Here is a 24,807-nt window from a genome sequence, read left to right as displayed (position 1 = left end):
ACAACCAAAAGGATGTAGTAAGACAGAAATTGGGAGTGCTTTTCAAAAAAAAAAAAAAAAGAAAAGAAAAGAAAAAAAATATATGTATGTATTTAAGAAAACATTTTGAATGACTGCTAATATTTTTATACTCAGCAAGAATTTATCTTTATTTGAGGCTCAGTATACATGAATTGACTCTACCTGACTTCAGCATCATTAGCAGAAATGTTCTTGCACACAAAAATCTAAACCTAAAATATTAACCACAAACAAGTTTTTTTGAAGTTGTAAGATACCTATAAAAGGAAAAGGTCTAAAGAAATCTAACTTGGAGATATTAAAAACCAGGAAAGTTCTGATTTGAACTAGAGTCAGGAATCAGAAATGAAAGAAGAAAACAGATAATTTGTAAATAAAAGGGGAAAGTTGAATCTGGTACCAATGATTTTCTGCTTAAACTCAGACTTTTTCTTTTTAAACATAGAGGTTAGAAAACAAAGCTGAATTTTTATAGTAACTGACTAAAGCCAAAGGCAATCTTAGTAAAATCTATTCAAAAAAAGATCTAATTTTGAGAACATATATATTTTGCATGAGTACATTCCCTAGAATTTTTGCTAATAATAATAATGACTAGTGTTTATATAGTGCTTCAAGGTTTGCAAAGCAGTTAAATAAATTAATTTATAATTTTGTTGTATGTTAATTAGCTAGTTATTTAAATGAATCCTATATAAAAATAATGTGAAAAATGAAACAACTCAAATAAATGAAATAACTCCATAATTTATCTTCTTTGCAAGTCCAATTTTGCCTATATTGGATTTACTTCAGAAGAACCATCCAATAATAACTGTTATCCCCAATAACTGTTTGGGGACATCATGCAAAGTATAATGAAGAAACAAAGAATTCACTGGACACAGAACCAACAACATGCAAAGATACTACTCAGGTGTAAGAGGAAGATTCTCATCACCCATTATACTTTTCTCTTTAATTGGAAATTCAGAAATTCAAGTGTCATAAACAAGAAATCAGTGTTACAGTGAGGTCACAGAAGCTGACATTTTGATCTCAATTTAAACAGACTAAGATGAGAAAATGCCAAGTCAGGTGTAAACAACAGACAATGACCATATATCCCTTTCTCCTTATAGAAACTAAATACCATGCCACTCACTGAACCAATTACCTATTCATTTCAAGATCATTCAGGCGAGCAGAAAGATCCTCAAGGCGGTTGATTTGTTTGTGGCACTGGCTACAGTAAAATTCAAACGCCTCATCAGTGAGAATGCTGTGCAGTTTCGCAGCAAGTGGGTTGGTACTAGAGAAATCAGAAGTATCAGTTTAGGAGAAGAGTTTAGACGAGTATAGTTTTAGAATTGTGGCTTTCACAAGTTTGTGTCTGAAGATTAACAATGGAGCAAGTACATGAAAACGTTGGTTTGTAATAAAAACTACAGCAAATGCTCATTTTTCCCAGTTGGGTTTACATTAGCTACATTTTTTTTTTCTTAAGCAACTACTTTTTTGGGGGAGACAACATTAGTATAAGAATGCGGTATGTAAAATAGTTTAATAAATAACAAAGGAATTTATAAAAAGTATCTAATTTTTATAAGTTGTTTAAAATAAAACATTCTGCAGTTCTCCAATATTATTTTTTAAAAGATATAGAAAGAAATAAAAAGATAGACACTATAACCCACTTCAGTTTTGCAGTCTGTTGTCCTTAATAGACCTAGTAATTCCTGATAGCATATAATGTATAAAAATGTATGGAATATGTGCAGCTTCAAGATGAAGAAATCATCCTGGAGAATGACATATTGATAAACATTTATTAAGCATATACTATATGCCAGTCCCTGTGCTAAGTGCTGGGGATACAAAAAAAGGCAAAATACAGTTTTCAAAGAGCTTACAATTTAATGGGAAAACAGATGTGTGTAGGTGTGTGTATACACATATGCACAAAACACACATGTATTACATAATACATGTAAATGCATATATGGGTATGTGTGTGTGTATATATATACATATATATGCCTATACACTTACACATATGTCCACCCACACTTTCATACTTAAAAAGATCCATCATTTGCCAGTGTCTACATTCTCTCCACTGATGCACATGATCTGCAGTGCCTTTAATAGACTTAGCAGTCTATCTTCATGCACTGTTGTGGCCAAAGTTTCTGAAAAGGCCCTAAACTTAGTTGCCCAGTCCTTGGATAAGAGGTACAAACTGGCTTTCAGCTGGTGAGCTTGGTTTGTACTCTGTCAGGATGGACTGAGAACCCAGTTACCTCCATGTCATGATGAGTCATCAGTATAGAATTTTGATAATATGTAACATAAGGGGCACACATATAAATAGCAGCAGACACTTATAAAGGACTTAATATATGAAGCACTTTAGAGACATTAATTCATTTTTCCTCACAAGAACCTGTGAAGTAATGAGTAGAATGTAAGATTATCCATAAAGAGCCCATAGGGACCTTAGAAGACCACTGAATTTGACCCCACCCTTCAATTTACAGATGAGGAAATTGAGACCCAAGGGTGCTAAGTGACTTGGCCAACCTCATAAAAATAATGTCAACAGTGGGACTTGAACCCATATCTTTTGACTGTAGAATATCATTCCCATTTAATAGATGAGAAAACGGAAACAAGGAAGTTAAATGACATAGGCAAGGTCTAATAGCTACTAAGTGGCTGGACTAGGAGAGCTGCCATATAAACACATACATATGCATGCAAAGGGATCTGTCTTAAGTATGGGATAGAGGGAGGTAACAATGTATAGACAGTTGGCCTTGAAGGCACCAAGAGCTACATTCCAGTCCTGTGTGTGACACACATATTATTGGGAGATAATGGCCAAGTCACTTCTCTATCCAGTGACAACTTTACCTACTGGTTTGTCCCACAACAATTAGCCTACAAAGGAAGCTCATCACTACATGACTGGCCACAGTAATTAATGAAAACTGTTTGCTAAAGCACTGAAGGTTTTCAATCTGCATCAAGCTCGGATCAAGGAAATGGATCTTTTGAAGAAATCAAATAATACTTTACAACTAATTTTTTAATTAAATTTTTTCCAATCAATGAAAATCTACTTTCTCCTTCCCTTATTAAGAAAGAAAGAAAAAAAAAAAAACCTTTGTCACAGTCAAGCAAAACAAATTCCTGATATTGACCATTTCTAAAAAAAAAGTGTCTAAATTTGTACTCTGAGTTTATTATTTCTTTGCCAAGAAGAAAGTTTAGTCATAGAGGTGGTCTGTTTAATCATAAATTCCCTGAAATCAACTTTACAACTATTTCAATAGCTATTGTATAAATCATTAATATTAAAGGCCTACAAAGAATAGTTTTACCAATTAAATTATGTTATATTGTTAAAAAATCAGAATGTTTTATTTCTGTGAATCATATGCTAATTGCCCATGGTTTAATTTTAATTGAACTTTCAATTTTATGGAGCATTTTGGACAGTGAGGATTATAATGGAGCTTTTCTGGGTTACCTCCAAACACAATACCTTTTGGAAGCCACGAGTTTAATATAAATGATGGTTAATATTGAAATATAGTTTGACAAGAGAAGTTATACCTAAATAGAAAAAAAAAAGAAAAAATCACATAAGAAGATAAGAGGCAGAGTGAACAAATAGAAATAGGCTATCAAAGTAGCAGCATATTTTACAGCATATACTTGATCTCCTTAGTCACATAAGCTAAATGAAATTCTATAAATTGTTTTATATTCATAAAATATAAATGTGACAGAAAAGAATAATTTCTCTAAAAGGAAATGCATTGTGGCAATGCTATTAAGAGGAATATGATTTCAGTAGTAAAAAGTGAAAATATTTTTTCAAGCAAGATTTCTAAACCACTACATATAACACAACCCAGGAAAAAATAAGATAAAACTTATCTTTATATAGATATAGGTATTTCTAAACTAGAATTTACATTTCTAGTTAGTACTTCCAAAAAAAGTTAATTATAACTTCCACAATAAAAGCAATTTTTTAAAAAATCTGGACTAATTTTACAATTCAGATTCTAAACTTGGTTTCATTTTAGAACCATTATATATATCAGCTTGAGTGATGAAAATACTCATTATATTCATTGGGAGGATGGTCATAACAGGTCCCCATGATATCACAGATGATATCATGAAAAGCAATATATATGAGGACAGAAAGTAGACTCTCAAGTTCTTATATACCTCTGGTACCTTGCAAGCCAAAAGTCTAATAAAATTATATATTAGAGCTAATTTTTCTTTCCTTCTCTCAGGATACGGACATCCTTTTTATTTCCAAATACTTCCTTACAATTTCTTTTCCTGGCACTTTTGAGCTAACAAGGCCAATTGAGGAAAGCTTCAATTTTCTTACAAATAATATCATAAATGGAAATAATTAACATTTGCCCAAATAGGAAAAAAATGCATAAAAATGTGAAGAATAACCAGAGGAAAAATTTAGGCCCTTAGATACGAATTCTTCAATTTATGAATTCTGAGAAGTCAAGAGTTTTGCACTATAGAAAATACTATATAGTAAATAATAGAGAAGCAAAACCTAAAACATTTTTTCTACTTATGACCTGAAGTAACAGTCCATTTCATTACAATGTCCTACATTTATTTTTGTTTAAAATGATCCTAACTTGATATAGCCATTTTAAAATACTTAATACTTTTTAGAACACATTTAATCTTATTCTTAGTTAAAATATCTAAACAATGGAGGGGAAATGTCATAGTAGTTTGTTGTGTAGTCTTTAGGTTAAAATTTCTTAATGAAGTCTGGTACTCTCAGACCACAAAACTTTGAAAAAAAGCTTTAATACTGAGAGAAATGCAATAAAGCAATTTTCAAGTTCGTCCCACTTCTAACAAGTAGGAGGAGCTTCCTAACTCCTCACAGTACTAAGTCCTCCTAGCTCTGCCACTGACTTGTTTTGTGCAAATCACTTAACTCTTGGTGACACAACTCTTGGAGCAACAAGTGAGATACAAGGAGTGAACTTAAAAGCCTAAATAAAGTGTTTTTTAAAAGGTGAGTAAACTATCTATTTGCTAAGTAGAGTTCCATGAGATTAATATCAACTTTGTGAACAGTGAGCTAGAGTGTTTTTGTATATTCTTTCCTAGTCCTACAAATTTTTGGTAGAAACACAATTTTCTATCAGACCACATTTAACAATAATAGTAATAATTCTAACCTTGCTCTTCCAGAATCCATTTCAAGAGAGCATAAATATAGAAGTGGATTACTAGGTATGGGGATGTTCCCCAAAAGTGAGGGAAAAACAAAAAGTTATCAATAAAAATTAAATAAATTTTAAAATATCAAATAAGTTTCATGAAAAGCAAACAGAAAAGCACTGTATTTCTTTCAGGTTTTAGATATAGTTCATTTTAGGGTCTGGGAATAATGAAATCTGCCATGCCAAATAGCATTTGTAGAAAAATCTTAGGCAGTAATGATTCAAAATCCGACTGTAAAATTTTTAATTTGTTTAAGGCACAAAGTGCTATTATTACCAAAAACCAAAAGGAATAGAGAATTTGTAAAGGGAAAACTGGTTTTTATGGACATGATACTATTTATGATCATAACAATTAAGTCAGATATAATTTAACTGCATTTTCTTCAACTGGAAAGTTAACAAGGTTTACTACAAATTATAAGAGTTGAGTACATATGATAATTACTTTAAACATGATATGTTAGAACTTATTTGACAAAAAAAGGTGATTTTTAGCTACATATATAAGTCTTCAAAGACAGCTGTGTACATATTATAAAATACATGCACATATATATGATATGCAAATATTACCTAAGAACTATGAATCATAAACTTCTGAAGGGTTATTCTTGGAATACTATAAATATCAGAAATAAAACTCATGGTCAGAAATAATAACAGAAAATTGGAATGGAAGAGTCTATACAATATTACAAAATCCAAAGAATCTAATGAAATCCTTATTCAAAAACGGCTCTTTAGCACATAGTTACATAACAAGATTCAAGATTAGAAACTTACAAATACATGATTTCATAGCAGTAAAAAAGCTATATTATTATATTTAAGCCTTAAATTTTTGTGTCAATTTGTAGATATAACTAGTTAAGTGACCCTTCTTTCATCTTTCACTCAGGGAAGTCACTATGATTCCAAAAAATCTGTGAAATTATTCCACATTTAGATATCTTCTCCCCCTCCCCCTCTTACAAACCAAAAAGGGAAAGGCATCCCTGGTGATTAAAGACAACAAAATCAAGGAAATTCAAAAGCAATACCACTACTGTACATGTTTTTACCTGGGAGAAAGAAAGGAACTGCTAAAGCTGGCTTCTCCATTACACAAGTTATCAGAAAATAATTCCGCCTCATTCCCTTCTCCATAATCTTCAAAATGCTCCTCCCCACTAATCACTGTAACGATGGAGTGGTTGTTCAGGTCGGAGCTCAAGGATAGGTCATGTGGGCGGGATCTAAAAGAGCAAAGAGTAAAAAGCAAGGAAGTATTACTGTTCTAAGAAGGAGCCTTTTGGAACAAGTTGCTAGAAGAACTTGTACTTCTTAAGACTGAATTTAAGAGATAAGAGAAAATGGCCATTGGTAAGGTCAAGAAACAGATGTGAACTCAGAAAACTCAGGACAAAGAGGAATTTGGTTTTTAAGTGCCCATTTAGTGTGCTTTTCATTCATTGCATAATGTTGTCTAATATAATTATTCCTTTAATTTTTTTATTTTTCCACTTAATATTTTTTTTCCAATTACATGTAAAGATAGTTTTCAACATTCACGTTTGTAAGATTTTGAGATCCAATTTTTTTTCTCCTTCTCTCCCTTTCTTCCCTCCTCCCCAAGATAGCAAGGAATCTGATATAGGTTATATATGTACAATCATTTTATATATCCATATTTGTCATTTGTAAAAGAAAAATCAAAACCAAAGGGGAAAACCATGGGAAAGAAAAAAAAGTGAAAACAGCATGTTTCAATCCACATTCAGTCTTCAGAGTTCCTTTCTCTGAATGCAGATGTTTCTATCCCAAATCTATTGGAATTTTTTTTAGATCACACTGTACTGCTAAGAAGTTTGTGATAGTTGAACATCAAACAATCTTGCTGTTACTGTATATGATGTTCTGATTCTGCTCACTTTACTTAGCATCAGTTCATAAAAGTCTTTCTAGGCTTTTCTAAAATCAGTCTGCTCATCAGGATGATTTAGAACAATATAATTTTTCTAATATATAGAACAAAAATATTTCATTACACTGAAATACTATAACTTATACAGCCATTCCCCAATTGATAGGCATCCACTCTGTAATTACCCTTTTAATTATCTCTACCAAGTAAAGGTAAGATTTGGAATCTTTGAGGATCTGTAAATCCACAGTATCATCATGAAGTAATTATTCTAACAAACAATTTTTTAAAAATCTGACAGAAAACTACAGTGGGTTCAATGCTTGTTCAAGGTAACCAGTGGAAATGACAGAAGGTTACAAATTATGTAGTTGTATTATCCACCATCACTGAACATGACTTAAAATGTTTCCATTACCTTTAAAAATGTACTATTAACAAGAAATGAAAAGGTTATGTTCAATTAATTTCTAATACCCTGAAACTTTTGATTGAATAAAGAAATAATGGATCAGAATATGATCATATTTAAAATGTTATACACAATAAAGTGTGGGAGAGAAGTATTTGACTACCAAACTCAAGTTCTACACCGTTGTGCTGACCTCATTGTTGTAATGCCTCTGAAACCCAGACAGTAAACCAGCTTCATGCCAGGAAATTGCATTGCTTCCATTTAAATGGAAGATTCTGAAGATCACCTTGCAGATAAGATACCAGACACTGAGGTCCTTCCTCAGACTAAATGGCCAAGCATTCCAACTCTACTGCTGAGAGCACAACTCCATTGGGCTGGCCAAATTGCCAAATATATGCTTGCCATCCCCTCCAACCCCCCACCACTTATTTTACCGAGAACTCACACAGGACAAGCACTCACAAAGTGGTCAGAAAAAGTGATGCAAGGATACTTTCAAGGTTTCTCTTACTTGAGAATTGATTTTATGACATGGGAGACACTAACACAATACTGCCCAGCATAGCATGCCCTCATCAGAGAAGGTGCTGTGAGCAAAATAGAACTGAATTAGCCCAAAAGAAATGCAAAATGTGTAAGATTAGAGAAGCTATTCCAAATGTTCATATGGACTATTCGTATCCAACTTGTGGCAGAACACTCCAAAGTAATGCTGTGATCAGCCAAAATCAGACACATAGCAATGCAATTCTAACATAGTGAGTGATGTCATTTTGGTCCTCTTTGAGAACAAAGGACAACAATCTATGGATAAATACTATTATATCTAACAAGGTGCTGTCTTCAATGTTAACAAAAGGACAAAGTGCTTCTTTTTAACATCAAAGGTTAGAGAAAAACACTCCATTTAACCATATTATTTCTTTATCTTAAGATAAAGCATTTATTTTAGAAATATGCTAGTTCTTGGAAAGAATTTTCAAAGCATTCCAGTATAAATGAGAATTTAGTAATACAGTGTGTCCCAATCTCTTTGAGTGGGAGGACCCCTCTACAAAATTTTCAATTATAAACAGTAACTACTATGAGAAATAATGAAATAACTATGTAAAACAAAGGATAAATTCTTAGATAAAACTCAACATTCGACATCAAAAGCCTAAATGAATTAATATAGTACAAAAGCAAAATAATAATAATAATAATAACGCTTTTGGTTGGGTCTTCCTTTTCAAGTCAATAAAGTTGTTTATCTTTGAATTTTTATTTCTTTCTTTTACATAATTATCTCCAAAAAATAAAAAATGTAAAGCTGGAAAGGATCTTGGACATTATAGGCTAGATACTGATATCCCCATTTAATGGGGTTATTTAAAAAAATAGAATAGGCCCTATCTTCAAGGATCTTACGGTTTACTGTGGTAAAACAACATGTATACATATAATAGAAAGAAACTACACTTTTTTTTTTGGTCTAGTCTTTTGGATTCATTAGCATAACAAAGTCCTGATGAGGAAATGCCTTCTACCGATATTGATCTATAGCTGTTCTGTAACTTCTTTTAAAGATGTGCCTGACAGCATTTGACTAGCTGCCCAGGTCACAGTCACTGTAAGTGAGACAAGCCTTGATGCCAATTCTGCTTTGAATACAAAATATATACCAATAAATACAAATTTTATAGGTAGAGATCAATGATTTAGTTAGAGATTAACATAGCATATGTTTTTTATAAGGTATAGATTCAAATCTTTTTTTTTTTTTTAAAGCCATATACACAGCTATGCAGTTTTTCCAATCACTATTATGGAATAATGATTCTCTTCCTTAGTGCTTTAAAAAATACTAACCTTTTACTTTTAAAACTTAGAAAACTGGAACAAAAAAGAAGTAATATATTTGTCTCAGTTATTAAGAGTATTGATATTTTTATTTATGCAAAAAATTATTGGAGACAAAGCTGATGGATTTGATTATATAAAAATATTCTGACAACAAAAAGCAATTGAAGGAAAGGAAAAATAAAGCCTACATTATCATATAATTAAGTGGAAAGAATCTGTTAAAATTGACTGATGAGACTGATAAAAAAGAAAAGTTGTAAAGAGGGACTAATACTACCATACTATAAAACACTGCTTATCAGAACTGTGTGGTATGGAGGGGGAAAGAAGTAAGTGAAAAAAAAATAGAAAACTGCATAATAACTATTGTTCTATGGTCATTTCAGTCATCTATAAAATGAAGGGACTATATTAGATGACATCTAAGGTCCTTTCCAGCTTTAAATCAGTGACTTTAAATTTGAATTTTGAATTTTGAAATTTACTTAAAATACAGCCAGAGCCATATGTTATAAAGACTGTTTGATTCAAATGAAACCAGAATTTAAATTTTACTTTTAGGTTCTCATTTGTTTTTCTTAAAGATTTTATGAATTTTTTTTATTATAGCTTTTTATTTACAAGATATATGCATGTTTTTGATTTCCTTCACAAGCTAATTGTACAATATTTCAGAGTCTGATTCTTTTTGTACAGCAAAATAACGTTTTGGTCATGTATACTTATTGTGTATCTAATTTATATTTTAATATATTTAACATCTACTGGTCATCCTGCCATCTAGGGGAGGGGGTGGGGGGGTAAGAGGTGAAAAATTGGAACAAGAGGTTTGGCAATTGTTAATGCTGTAAAGTTACCCATGCATATATCCTGTAAATAAAAGGCTATTAAAAAAAAAAAAACCAAGATATATGCATGGGAATTTTTCAGCATTGACAATTGCAAAACCTTTTGTTCCAATTTTTCTCCTCCTTCCCTTCACCTTCTCCCCCAGATGGCAGGTTAACCAATACATGTTAAATATGTTAAATACAATATATGTATACATGTCCATACAATTATTTTGCTGTACAAAAAGAATCAGACTTTGAAATAGTGTGCAATTAACCTGTGAAGGAAATAAAAAATGCAGGCGAACAAAAATAGAGGGATCAGGAATTTTATATAGTGGTTCATACTCATTCTCCAGAGTTCTTTCACTGGATATAGTTGGTTCTATTCATTACTGAACAAATGGAACTGATTTGTTTCATCTCACTGTTGAAAAGGGCTACATGCATCAGAATTGATCATCATATAGTATTGTTGTTGAAGTATATAATGATGTCCTGGTCCTGCTCATTTCACTCAGCATCAGTTCAAGTAAGTCTCTTCAGGCCTTTATGAAATCATCCTGCTGATCATTTCTTACAGAACAATATTATTCCATAATATTCATATACCACAATTTATTCAGCCATTCTCCAATTGAGGGGCATCCACTCAGTTTCCAGGTTCTGGACACTACAAAGAGGTCTGCCACAAACATTCTTGCACATACAGGTCCTTTTCCCTTCTTTAAGATCTTTTTGGGATATAAGCCCAGTAATAATCCTGCTGGATCAAAGAGTATGCACAGTTTGGTAACTTTTTGAGCATAGTTCCAAATTGCTCTCCAGAATTACTGGATGTATTCACAATTCAACAATGTGTCCCAGTTTTCCCACATCCCCTCTAACATTCTGCATTATCTTGACCTGTCATTCTAGACAATCTGACAGGTGAGTAGTAGTATCTCAGAGTTGTCTTAATTTGCATTTCTCTGATTAATAATGACTTGGAGCATCTTTTCATATGGCTTAGAAATAATTTCAATTTCTTAGTCTGAGAATTGTCTGTTCATATCCTTTGACCATTTATCAATTGGAGAATGGCTTGATTTCGTATAAATTAGAGTCAATTCTTTGTATATTTTGGAAATGAGGCCTTTATCAGAACCTTTGACTGTAAAAATGTTTTCCCAGTTTATTGCTTCCCTTCTAATCTTGTCTGCATTAGTTTTGTTTATACAAAAGCTTTTCAATTTGATATAATCAAATTTTTCTATTTTGTGATCAGTAATGATCTCTAGTTCCTTTCTGGCCATAAAGTGAGTATCTTTTTGAAGAAATTTTTCATGACTGGATTTTTAAGATAGTAGGAGCCTGATACCACTTTTCAGGAATAAAGGGGTTTCCTCAGGAATGGATTGGACCAAATGGCCTTTTAAAATCTCTTCTAACTCTTCACCTTCTGAGTAACATTCTATTCTGAGATTCTGGAATTCTTCTTTCATCTTCTCAAATGAATTCAAGAAACATTTTTCATATAGTGCCTAATGTATGAAAAGACTTTCTTTTTATTATTATTATTATTTAATAACCTTTTATTTACAGGTTATATGTATGGGTAACTTTACAGCATTGACAATTGCCAAACCTCTTGTCCCAATTTTTCCCCTCTTTCCCCTACCCCCTCCCCCAGATGGCAAGATGACCAGTAGATGTTAAATATATTAAAATATAAATTAGATACACAATAAGTATACATGACCAAACTGTTATTTTGCTGTACAAAAAGAATCAGACTCTGAAATATTGTACAATTAGCCTGTGAAGGAAATCAAAAATGCAGGTGGACAAAAATATGGGGATTGGGAATTCAATGTAATGGTTCTTAGTCATCTCCTAGAGTTCTTTCGCTGGGTGTAGCTGGTTATGAAAAGACTTTCATGGGTATGAGGGAAAATTTATACTTAGGAAGGAAAGGGTCCTTGCTCTCACAAGGTCTCTAACAAATAATGTGCTTAATTCTATTCCATTATTTAATCCAAAGAGTATTTGAGCTGTAGAATTTTGTTAAAGTGCTTTAAAGATAATAAACTAGAAAATTACAATGCAAAGTTACAATGTAAGAAGACAAAAACTTTACTAGAGTTTTTTACCTTGTGGTATTTGTTTATTTTTTCTCTCACTCTTAAAAAAATACTTCTTCCTGATCACCATTCAACTTAAAATATGGAGGATATCTTTTAAGGTTTAGTTTACAGAAATATAAGATTGTATGATGATGATGATTCCAAGAAAAAGAAGAATATTCTCATATATTTTAATGGCTTCCTTATTTAAAACCAGCATTTTCTTGTGGTCTTGCTCAATGGGTAATTACATTCTAAGAATTAATCATTATAAAGCTATATTTTCAGGAAAGAAAAACACAACTAATTTTATTTTGTAAATACTCTAAAGACCATTAATTGGTTACATTCCTGTGGGACGTTCTTGGGCTGCATGAAGATTGCATAGCTCCCAAGAAGCACCAGCTAAGAAGGCCAAGATGGCACTCTATTTAACTTTTACTAAAAAGCAAAAAAAGATTTTCCTTTTCTTTCTTTCTTTCTTCCTTTCTTTACCTTGCTTTTTTTCTCCAAAGGAATTTCTTTTCCATTAAACTATTATTTTCATCCCTGAATTAATAATTTTAAGATTATACTTTAGTGGTTCAAATGATCATAGATTTAGAACATGAAGGGATCCTAGAGATCATCTAGCATAGCCTCCCTCATTTTGTGAACAACAAAACTAAGACTTTCAAAAAGAAAAAGAGCCTTGACCAAGATCACAAAGTAGAACAAGAAGAGCTGGGACTTAAAAGGAGGTTCTTTATAACCGAATTTGGTACTCTTTCCACTGTACCCTACTCTCTACCATGATTCCAGGTTTTGCAGATGTCTTTAGTGGGAGTCCTCAGTTTTGCTCATTCTAGCAGAAATGGACTCTAAATTCATTACCTCTGGTGTCACCCCCATCCTCCAGCTTAGTTATCCATGGCCATGGCCAACCTCACTATGTTTTTCATCATCACCATCGATAATGAACCCCTGTACTGATACTTTTCAGCTAGCTGTAGATAGTGTTCCAAACTTCCAAGCTCATAGTAATGGAAAGAAGGGCTATGGTTACAAAGGAACATGCTTTTCAAAATCATTCCTGGATTCAAATGTCAGGCTTGTGACTTCACATACCATAACAGCACTGTTGGCAAGTTCACCTATGGGAAGAAATTTGTTTGTGAGAACTTCATCCTGGAGCACATTAGATCTCACTGTCTGATCCACTGCAAATGTTGTGTCCAAAAGAAACGGCTTGTTGTTTTTCCTCTGTACAGTTACAACTAATTGGTTGGTTGGCAAGCCTACGATATTTTGACCAGGTGAAGCAAGGCAAGAACATCATAGAAGCCATGAAGTACTTTATATCCTGAGTTGGCAAAACCAGCAAAAAAAATCACTATTGCTCATTATGGATAACTTCTGGAGTTTTTGTTACTGTTGTTGTTGTTTGATTTTGTTTTTTGTCTCAATCACCAAACATTCCTCTGGAGATAGGGAAAGTATCCTTATGTGTAACGTTTGGGCTAGTTTTCTGGAGGACCTCAGGACCAGTCTTGGTCTTAGTGCAGGAGGCAGGAGAGCCACCACGAGGGTGGTCAAAGATAGAATGTCTATTTTCCAGTTCTTCTTAGCTCTTATATACCTTACTATAATTACATCATTATAGTACACTATATATGTGTGAACTAGAGAACCATTACATCACCATGCTAAGTACTAAGTGTATGTATACTAAAGAACCATCATCTCATCAATTCCATCAAGTTAACATCTTGTTTAAGTATTCTTGTTTTAAGTATACTTCTCCAAAGTTCAGCGCTCTACATTTATATCCCTGTAATTACCCTACAATCCTTGTGCTTCCATTTGTGGCAATTCTTTTTGGATTACATTACCTTTTTGCTCCACAAGTCTGGCTACACAGCAAAGTTAAGTTTATGATTAAGAAATAAAAAGGAATCTATAAAAAAAGATTTGTAATCTGTTCCTTCTATTGATTCAGATCACAACCTCTCCACTTCTCAGTCTCATGAAATGCTGTCTAAAAATAATCATTTCATGACCAATAAGGTTCACTAAACAACAGTAGATAAACTCCTACTGCTAGTTTCCTAGCACCTATATACTACAGTGCAGCATGAAGCAGGACTTTAGTAAAAGGTTTAAGACCCTAGTATTAACCTAATAGTCCCTACAAATCTTCCAATGTGTTACATAAAGATCACATTGTTTATATAAGGTTAGATTCTTGATAGCAAGTTCCAACAGAAAAGCAAGATAACTTATACTATAGGCTCTCTATCCATTGATCAACAAATAAACAATTACTAAGCAGCACAAATGTGCCAGACATTAATTAGCTATAACTTACCAGGAAGGTTAGAATTTACATTATATGGAATGGTAGAATCTAATGCAGTAAGGAGACATCTTAGCATGTCAAAGTAGTAAACCCTTAGCTACTAAGGTACTATTTGGTCCATAGTTTTTCCTTGTACTAACTGCAGCAAATAAAGTCATCTTTTATCTCTAGTTGGCAACCTTCTCTATATCCCCATCTCCAAATAAAAGGTCTTGGACTTTATGACTATGTCAGAGATGAAATAAGAAATTAGCAACTGACATAAAATTGTTAAACCCTTAGAGGGAAGACATATTGCTTTATTTCATTTTTGTTTCTTATTGCCTGGCACAGTGCACTGTCTATACAATGCACTTAATATTTGCTGAACTGAAATCTCTCCCTTTCATCATAAGTGTAAGAATACAGCCAAAAGGTGTGTTTCTCTTTTTGCTTACATTTCTTCTTGACCTCCCAGTGACAAAATTCATGCATAATAGTATCAATTTTTTGGAATCACCAGAGCAAAAAACAGTTCATACTTGGCACAGAGTAGGTGCTTAATATATAGTTGTTTGAATTCCTCTTATGGAGAAATTAATATTGAAAGAAATCATGGGAACTGGGGTAGAAGGAAAAGTACTGCCATTTGTCTCAGATAAATCAATATTGGCAAAAAGCATGAAACCACAAACTTATTTGTATGGACCCACTATCTGTATGTGAGATCTGTAAGATATCTTACTTTGTGGGATTCTTCATATTAATTAGTGACAACTTCCTTGCCAAGTAAATTTAATTGATGAGTCTCCTATTTATTAAATAAAATTTTGCTATTAATACCAAATACTCAATGTACCTGTTTTACTATTTAAAGTATTCATAAAATTTGTAGAAATTTTGTATACATACTTGTCAGGTGTGAGGAGAAGTGGCCCATTCTCTGGTTCTTCCATGACATCTGGGCACTCTGAGTGACCAGCAGAATCAATAGCGCTGTCTGTCTCTACTTCATTGTGCATTTCGTGCTGTACCAGTGTACTGGTATCCTCATCTGTGAAGGTTTCACATTCACTATAAGTGCTCTCTGAACCCATATAAGCACTGTCCGTCACCTCATTTGCCTATTAAAACATATAAACAAAAATTACACAAATCATTCAATTTAATTCCATAAACTTAATTCAAAGGAATAATCTTCCAATATAATATAATTTTTCAAATTCTTTGTTCAAGCATTTGGAAACTCAATTTTTATATGTTAGAAAATAAGCTTTTATTCTGCCATGACATGTATTTTTCTTTCTTTCTTTCTTTTTTTTTTTATTTAATAGCCTTTTATTTACAGGTTATATGCATGGGTAACTTTACAGCATTAACAATTGCCAAACCTCTTGTTCCAATTTTTTACCTCTTACCTCCTACCCTCTCCCCCAGATGGCAGGATGACCAGTAGATGTTAAATATATTAAAATATAAATTAGATACACAATAAGTATACATGACCAAAATGTTATTTTGCTGTACAAAAAGAATCAGACTCTGAAATATTGTACAATTAGCTTGTGAAGGAAATAAAAAATGCAGGTGCGCATAAATATAGGGATTGGGAATTCAATGTAATGGTTTTTAGCATGACATGTATTTCAAAACAAACTACCACCAATATTTTCTCTACACTTATAATATAGCATTATCAAATATCCAGTGGATCAAATCCACATATCCACAAATCTCATATCAAATTCACAATTTTGTAATTTAAACAGATAAGTTAACTAACTTTCAAGCTGCTTTGACTTTGATTTCTTCCAGGTACTCAATAATTTCCTAATTGGTATTATATTTCTCTGTACATCTCTTCACTTCCACCAGAATATAAGTTGTTTGAGATCAATGACTATGTTACTTTTCAATGAATCTATTTTTGTATTGAAACCAGTAAACTATTTAGGGATTATGTACTTTGAAGGCAAAGTTATTTCACTGTTGGAAAGTATCTGTTATGTCAAAAACAAAATGTAACTACTTTTTAAAAACATTCTGAATTGTGATGAATTATTTAAAGTGACAAAAAAATCACGCATAAACACAAATTAAGTATACAATCTCTTTTTTGTTTATAACCCTTATTCAAATTTTCTTTTTTTTTTTTATCATGTATCAAGAAGAAAATATCAAGAAAAAAATTCTATTCCCTACTTTGTCTTGATTTTTGTCATTTTAGAATTGCATTACATCTTTTTAGGGGCTTAAAGTTTGTAAGTCAAAATATAATTTTAAAACTTTTAACAATGAATATTCAGTAACTTGGAAATTAGTATTTTTCTTGACTAGAAAAAAAAGGAAGTTCCCATTTATCAGGCTAACCTTGTGTCAGTATCCCTCTAGTAAGACTTCTCGTTCTCATTTGTTCTCTCCCCTCTCTTCTCATTCTTTTTCCTTTCTCACGATTTTATCAGGATAGAGAACTTAAATTAATACTGTGCAAACTCTCTGGACAAAGCTGGAGAAAATCATGAAAATATGCTGGCTGGATTCATTATTTTCATCGCAGCATTAGACAATCTTTTTACACCTCCTTAAATGATACACAATCCCACTCACCATAGCATCTTTTCCAAACCTCTTCATCCTTATTCAAACCTCCTATAAATTTCTTCTCCTGACTCTCCCTTCTGAAAGCTTTGCCTTTTTATTTCATTAAAAAGCAACCATTCTGGGATGGCTAAGTGGTGCAGTGGATAGAGCACCAGCCCTTAAGTCAGGAGGACTTGAGTTCAAACTTAACACTTCCTAACTGTGTGACCCTGGGCAACTCCCTCTTCTCCCTTCCATCTCACATCATTCAGATTTCTCCCTTTACTATCTGATCCTTCACCCTTTTCACATGAAGTAGTAGCCCTTGTGTTTGCCAAGGCAAACTTCATTATACATACAAGAAATTTCATTCTGTTCCATCTTCTCTAGGACATCTGTTAATTCCTACTCTTTCACTAATCTTCAATATCTTCCTGTCTACTGGTTCCCTCTCTACTACCTATAAATATCACTCTCATCTATCCTCAAAAATCCTCACTTATTTGTCCACCCCCCCCCCCAGGAATTGTCCCATATCTTTCCCTTTTATGATTATGCTTGAAAAAGCTATCCATAATAGATGCCTCTATTACCTTTCCTCTCACTCTCTTGATTTTGCGGTTAGATTTTTAAATTTCTTCACTCAACTGAAATACCTCTCTCCAAAGTCACCAACACTCTCTTAATTGCTAAATCTAATGGTCTTTAAAAAAAATCTCCTTTCTTCTTGATCTTTCTGTAGCTTCCAATACTGCCAATCGACACTGCCAATCTCTTCTTTCCAGGTTTTTATGATACTAGTCTCCTGGTTCTCCTCCTATCTGCCTGACTGCTCTTTCTTATTCTTTTTTGTTGATCTTCATCCAAGTCACTGTAATAGTGTCTCCCAAGGCTCTGACCTCTGATCCGATGCTTCTCTCTATATATATTTTCACACAATATTCTCATCAGTTCTCAAAGACTGAATTATCAGTCTCTATGTAGATGATTTTCAAATCTATTTGTTCAGTTCCAGTCTCTCTTCTCACCTCCAATCTTCCATTTTCAACTATCTACGAGATATCTCAGAATGTACATTTCACTAACATCTCAACTGTGTCAAACTGAATTTATTATCTTTCCCCAAAAACTTTTCCTTCTTCTTAATTCCCGTATTACTGTCAAGAGCACAACTATGTTATCAATCCCTGTGGCTCAAAATGTAGGCTTCATTTTCAACTATCACTCACCTCCTCTATATCCAATCTGTTTCCAAGCCCTATTGATTTTTACTTCCATAACATCTCTACTACATACTTCCCTCTTTCCTCTGACACCACCACCATCCTTGTGCAGGCTCTCATCCCTTCACTTTTGGATTATTGCTATAGTCTGCAGGTTGGTGCCCCCAAGTCTCTTCCTGCTTCAGTTCATTCTCCACTTCCTTAAGTGAAAGTGTTACCATATTACCCTATCCCTTTCAATAAAGTTCAGTGACTCCCTAGTACTTTCAGAATCAAATATAAAAATGCTTTGTTTGGCTTTTAAAGCTCTTCAAAACTTGATCCTTTCCCTTTACCAGTCTTCTTACATATTACTTGCTGCCATGTAATCTATGTTCCAATGACCCCAAACTTCTTTGTTGTTCCTCAAACATAACACTCAATTTCCAAATCAAGCATTTTCATTGGCTGTCTGGAATTCTTTTTCTTCATCTCTACCTCCTGCTGGTTTCCTTCAGTTCTCAGTTAAATTCCCACCTTCTGCAAGAAGTCTTTTCTAGTACCCCATAATCTTAAGTGCCTTCCCTTTGAACAACCCCCAATTTACCATACATATATTTTGTGAATACATAGTTATCTGCCAATTATGTCCCTAATTAGACTGTGAAATCCTTGAGCAGAGATGGGTTTTTGTCTTACTTTCTATCTCTTGCATTTAGCACAGGATCTAGAACATAGCTTGCACTTAAAATATTTCATGACTGATTGTATCTTAGAGTCTTGAGCCATTGCCTGAGAACACTGAAAAGTTAAATGACGTGCCCACAGTCTAGCTAGATAGGAGCTGAATCAAGCAAGGCCTCCTAGATTCTAAGATAATTCTATATCATGCTGCCTTTTCATATTTCTCATATAAATGCTCAAAGCTTGCTCAGATATACTTCATTACTGACTTAAATAATTTCTTAGGTTTCCCATATAGGCTAGCCAGGTAGCAGGAAGACTTGCCACTGTTAGGATGCCCTCCATCTTTCCCTTTGTTTTGCCTTCTCAGACCACTAGTCTTACTTCTAGTTCAGGCCTCATCATCATCATCCAGGGAAACAATTCCTTTTAAAAAATTTCAATAGCACTTTATTTTTCCAAATACATGTAAAGATAGTTTTCAACATTCATTTTTGTAAGACTGAGTTCCAAAATTTTCCCCCCTCTCTCCCTGCTCTCCCACCTCTTCAAGGTAGGAAGCAGTCTGATATAGATTATACATGTACAATCATTTTAAACATTTCCATATTGCCATGTTATGAAAGAAAAATCAGAACAAAATCACAAGGAAGAAAAAAAACATAAAAAAAACCTGAAAATAGTATACTTCAGGAGTATCTAGAGTACTGACTCCAGAGTCAAGAGGACCTGAGTTCAAATTCAGCCTCAGGCACTTAACATTTACTACTTTGTAAAACCCAAATGCATAAGGAAAGGAAGGAAGGAAGGAAATAGTACACTTTGATTAGCATTCAGTTTCCATAGTTCTTTCTCTGGAGGTGAATGGCATTTTCCATCCTAAGTTTATTAGAATTTTCTTAGATCACAGTAGTGCTGAAAAGAACCAAGTCCATCACAGTTGATCATCACATAACCCTGTTGTTACCATGTACAATGTCCTCTTGGTTCTGCTCACTTCATTCAGCATCAGTTCATGTAAGTCTTTCCAGTTTTCTGAAATCATCCTGCTCATCATTTCTTTTCTTTCTTTCTTTTCTTTTTTTTTTTTTTTTTTGCTATGAAACATAACCTTTACTTCAACAAGAATCCTTTCTTAATATATCTGAAAAATGATTATTCAGCATTTATCTGAAGATACTCCCCCCCTTCCCCCCTCCCCCCACACACAGAGATTCCTCCTCAGGAATCTCATTTCACTTTTTGATATCTTCTATTGTTAGCAAGTTTTATTACACGATTAATCAATACATAGTATTTGTTAAGTGCCTCCTATGTGTCCAAGCACTAGAAATACAAATATAGTAACTGAGTCTCTTTTTTTTTTAATTATAGCTTTTTATTGACGAACATAAGCATGGATAATTTTTCTTTTTTTATTTAATAGCCTTTTATTTACAGGATATATACATGGGTAACTTTACAGCATTAAAAATTGCCAAACCTCTTGTTCCAATTGGATAATTTTTCAATATTCACTCTTGCAATCACTTTTGTTCCAACTTTTCCCTTCCTTCCCTCCATCTCCCCCACCCCCCAGATGGCAGGCAGAACCATTCATGTTAAACATGGTAAAGTATATCTTAAATACAATATGTGTGTACATATTTATAGTTCTCTTGTTGCACAAGAAAAATAGGATTTAGAAAGATAAAAATAACCTGGGAAGAAAAAAATGCAAGCAGTCTACACTCATTTCCCAGTGTTCTTTCACTGGGTGTAGCTGGTTCTGTTCATCACTGATCAACTGGAATTAAATTGGATCCTCTCGTTGGATTCTCATAGCCACTTCCATCAGAATTGATCCTCATATAGTATTGCTGTTGAAGTATAGAATGATCTCCTGTTCTGCTCATTTCACTTAGCATCAGTTCATGTAGGTCTCTCCAAGCTTCTCTGTATTACCCTGCTGGCCATTTCTTACAGAACAATAATATTCCATAACATTCACATAACATAATTTATTCAGCCATTTTCCAATTGACGGGCATCTCTTCAATTTCCAGTTTCTAGCCATTATGAAAAGGGCTGCCACAAACATTTTTGCACATGTGTGACCCTTTTCCTTCTTTAATATCTCTTTAGAATTTAAGCCCAGTAGCAACACTGCTGGATAAAAGGGTAAGCACAGTTTGATAACTTTTTGTTGCTCATCATTTCTTATAGAAAATAATATTCCATTACATTATCATAATTTATCCAGCCATTTCCCAACTGATGGGCATCCACTCAATTTCCAATCCCTTACCACCACAAAAAGAGCTGCTACAAACACTTTTGCACATGTGAATCCTTTCACCTCTTTTACGATTTCTTTGGGATACAGACCCAGTAGTGACACTGCTGGATCAAAGGATGTGTAGAGTTTTATAGCCTATTGGCTATAGTTCCAAACTGCTCTTAGGGAAGCAATTCCTGTACAGAAGGGGCCAATCATCATCATCATCAACTGCCAACCAGTTGATCTACACAAGCAAATGATTTTGACAGAAGCAGCAGGTTAACTCTGAGAAAGAGAGGGAAAAGGTTACAACTGGCCAAACAAGTCACACCATTACCATCACCACCACCACTACTACCTTGACCATGACTCTCCTCAGACCTTGAACCCAAGAACTTTGGAAATTGCAGTGTTTCCAATATAGCACCCATAGTTATCATCCTAGGAAGCCACCCCTGTGGAAATGCAGTGTGGCAACTGCTCCTGAAGACCTGGAAAATTATTGCCACCAAAATCCTTTGTCCTATCAAATGGCTGAAATGAAATGTTATGAGGCACAATCTGCTTTGCCATTATGCCCTAAGGACCAGGGGTTTTTTCATTAGACTTAAGATGGAAATTTTCCCTATTTGTGACCTCTCTTCCATTAGAATGGGATTCTCTTTTCGTTTGCTTTCCTAGTATTCAGCATAGTGCTTTACACACAGTAAGCTCTTAATAAATGTGTTACATGTTTATTCATAACCTTGCTGAAAGTTTCTAGAGTGAGGACAAAGTTTATTCAAGTACCATGCCTTATACTTATTTTCATGCCATATTTAACATTTTGAAGAAGGTCTTACAATATGATAGACATATAAGTATTTGTTAAATGAAGGAAAATGATCCTGTACCTAACTAGCATTGTGCTGGGTATCCTGAAGAAACAGAAGACAATTCAGCTTTTATCCTAAAATTAACTACAATGTCATTGGGGAAATAAGGTAATATACACATTAACATATCATGCAAAAGAAATAAAATAATTGCTTAAACTTTTTAAAAAGTGTTACTTGCTTCTCCAATATTTATGGTACTAAAAGCTAGTTCATAAATTTGAATTATTAGAATATAAACTCTCTAAGATCTGGTTTGTGTTTTAAGTATTTGTTTACCTCTAGTAGCTAGAACAGAGCCTTAAAGATAGTAAGAACTTAATCAATATTAATTATTGAATAGCTATGAATGAATTGGATGAGGAAATAAGAGTAGTTGATATTTTTAAGATTTACAGAATTATTTGATAACTATCTGGTGAGGTAGTCCAAGAAATATTAATCGTGTTTTCTAGATGACAAAAATTCCATTTCAGAGCTATAAAATGATTTGTTCAGGATCAAGCCTTAGAACCTACAGTTGTCCAAAAGAGGACATCATGCTTTCTACTGGTCAACTATGCAAATCACCTGCAAATTCTTTTTTTAAAAAAACAGAACCAAAAAAAAAGCCAACCAGTATATAAATGATTTGGAGTATGTATGAATAAAAAACAATATACAGTACAACAGAAAACATAATTGTGTAGTAGTAAACTCTACTATTAATTAGCAGGATGATCTTTGCCAAGTCTATCCTCCTCTTTGGATTTCAGACAGCTTATTTATAATACAAATGGGTTAAATGATCTCTAAGGTCTCTTTCAACTCCAACATTCTATGATTAAAAGCAGAATCCAAACAAAGAGGATTTTTAAAAGTTAAACATGTTGAGAACATTAAAACAATAGTTTATAGTACACAGAGTAGATCCTAATGTTGAAATTCTTTTAAAGTGAATCTAAATCCATGGAAATAAAATGTATCTAAGAGTGAGGGGGAATGAGTGGGTGTAAATGTCTTTATTTACCTTTTAAAATTTTTGCACTCCTTTTCAAATATCTCTTCAAAATGCTTTAGTTCTGTGGTCGGAAAGCTTGATGACAAAGTATTTTCTTGTATCACTTCCTGACTATTCCTAACCAGAGTTGTCCTGTTGCTATCTAAAAGTACAATTAGTACTTGGCCTTTACCACCCACCTACAAAGCTGAAAATAACCCTTAAGTAGGATATGCTCTGCTTACAGCCTAAATTTTAATTTAATGAAGAGATCATTAGTAGGTCAGAAAAAGCAATCAATATTTATTTTATGGTTTGAAAGTTTGTTGGCTTTAATAAATTTGTAAAGTGTATAAAATGTGAAAAAATCTGGTTTGCTAAAAAGTAGTTGTTATTGTAGCATAATATGTGTGTATATGTGTGTGTGTGTGTATATATATATGAAAATGAATCACATTTTTGAGTTAAAAAGAACCTCAAAGGCCATCAAGTTAATCTACATCTGAAGCATAATGTGTCTACTCCTTTCTATTGTATCTAACAAGTGGTTATCCAGTCTGTTTAAAAACCTTCAAGTGGTTATCCCGTTTGTTTAAAAACCTTCAGTGTCAGTGAACTATAGTTATTCCTTTATGCCAAAGAAGAATTTTTTTTCTTTTATGGTTTACGGTTTACAGTACCTTATTGTAAAATTTGGGTTAATATTTGGTCATAGGCTATATTATATAATACTATACATTTCTATGCATTTCTGAATTTCTAAACCTTTTCTATGTCATCTCCAAACTCCTCCAAAATGCCCATCTAATTTCATAAGTCAACTGTGACATATCAAAATCACAATAGAGAAAAATCACAAACTAACTGTTAGTTAACTAACAGTAGTTAACTGTAGCTACTTTAAGACTATACAAATTCCTACTGAGTGGATGCCCATCAGTTGGAGAATGGTTGAATAAGTTACAATATATGAATGTTACGGAATATTATTGTTTTATAAGAAATGATCAGCAGGATGATTTCAGAAAGACCTGGAGAGACTTACATGAACTGATGTTAAGTGAAACAAGTAGAACCAAGAAAACATTGTACACAGTAACAAGACTATATGAAGATCAACTCTGATGGACTCAACTCTTTTCAACAATGAGGTGATTCAGGCCAATTCCAATGGACTTGTGATGGAGAGAGCCATCTGCATCCAGAAAGAGGATTATGGGGATTGAATGTGGATCACAACATAGTACTTTCACCTTTCTCATTTTTTCTCTTTTTGATCTTTCTTGTGCAGCATGATAAATATGGAAATATGTTTAGAAGAACTGCACATATTTAACCTATATTGCTGTCTGGAGAGGGGGTGAGGAGTAGGGAGGGAGATTATTTGCTGTCTAGGGGAACAAGAAAAAAAAGCTATTATAAACCAAGATTATACCAATTTCATTGCTGTATTATTCTAATTATTGGGAATTTTTTAAATATTGAACTGAAATTTGCTTCCCTCCAACT

The 24,807-nt window shown here is 33.3% G+C and overlaps 1 protein-coding gene across 3 annotated transcripts in view; it reads right to left on the bottom strand.

Annotated features, from left to right (window-relative positions):
• Positions 1-24,807, bottom strand: part of RAB11FIP3 (RAB11 family interacting protein 3) — a 155,071-nt gene that overhangs the window by 39,087 nt on the left and 91,177 nt on the right. The window contains exons 4-6 of one of the 3 annotated variants that reach the window (XM_031945704.1): positions 15,631-15,842; positions 6,362-6,535; positions 1,178-1,312 (exon numbers count right to left, since the gene is read on the bottom strand). In XM_031945704.1, coding sequence (XP_031801564.1) covers positions 1,178-1,312; positions 6,362-6,535; positions 15,631-15,842 — 521 coding nt within the window. The remainder of the gene's footprint in view (positions 1-1,177; positions 1,313-6,361; positions 6,536-15,630; positions 15,843-24,807) is intronic. The other 2 variants (XM_023497766.2, XM_031945705.1) reach the window with 2 other exon arrangements.

This window comes from Sarcophilus harrisii, chromosome 1, assembly GCF_902635505.1.
Source record: "Sarcophilus harrisii chromosome 1, mSarHar1.11, whole genome shotgun sequence".
NCBI lineage: Eukaryota > Metazoa > Chordata > Mammalia > Dasyuromorphia > Dasyuridae > Sarcophilus > Sarcophilus harrisii.
This window is presented reverse-complemented; position numbering and strand designations above follow the sequence as displayed.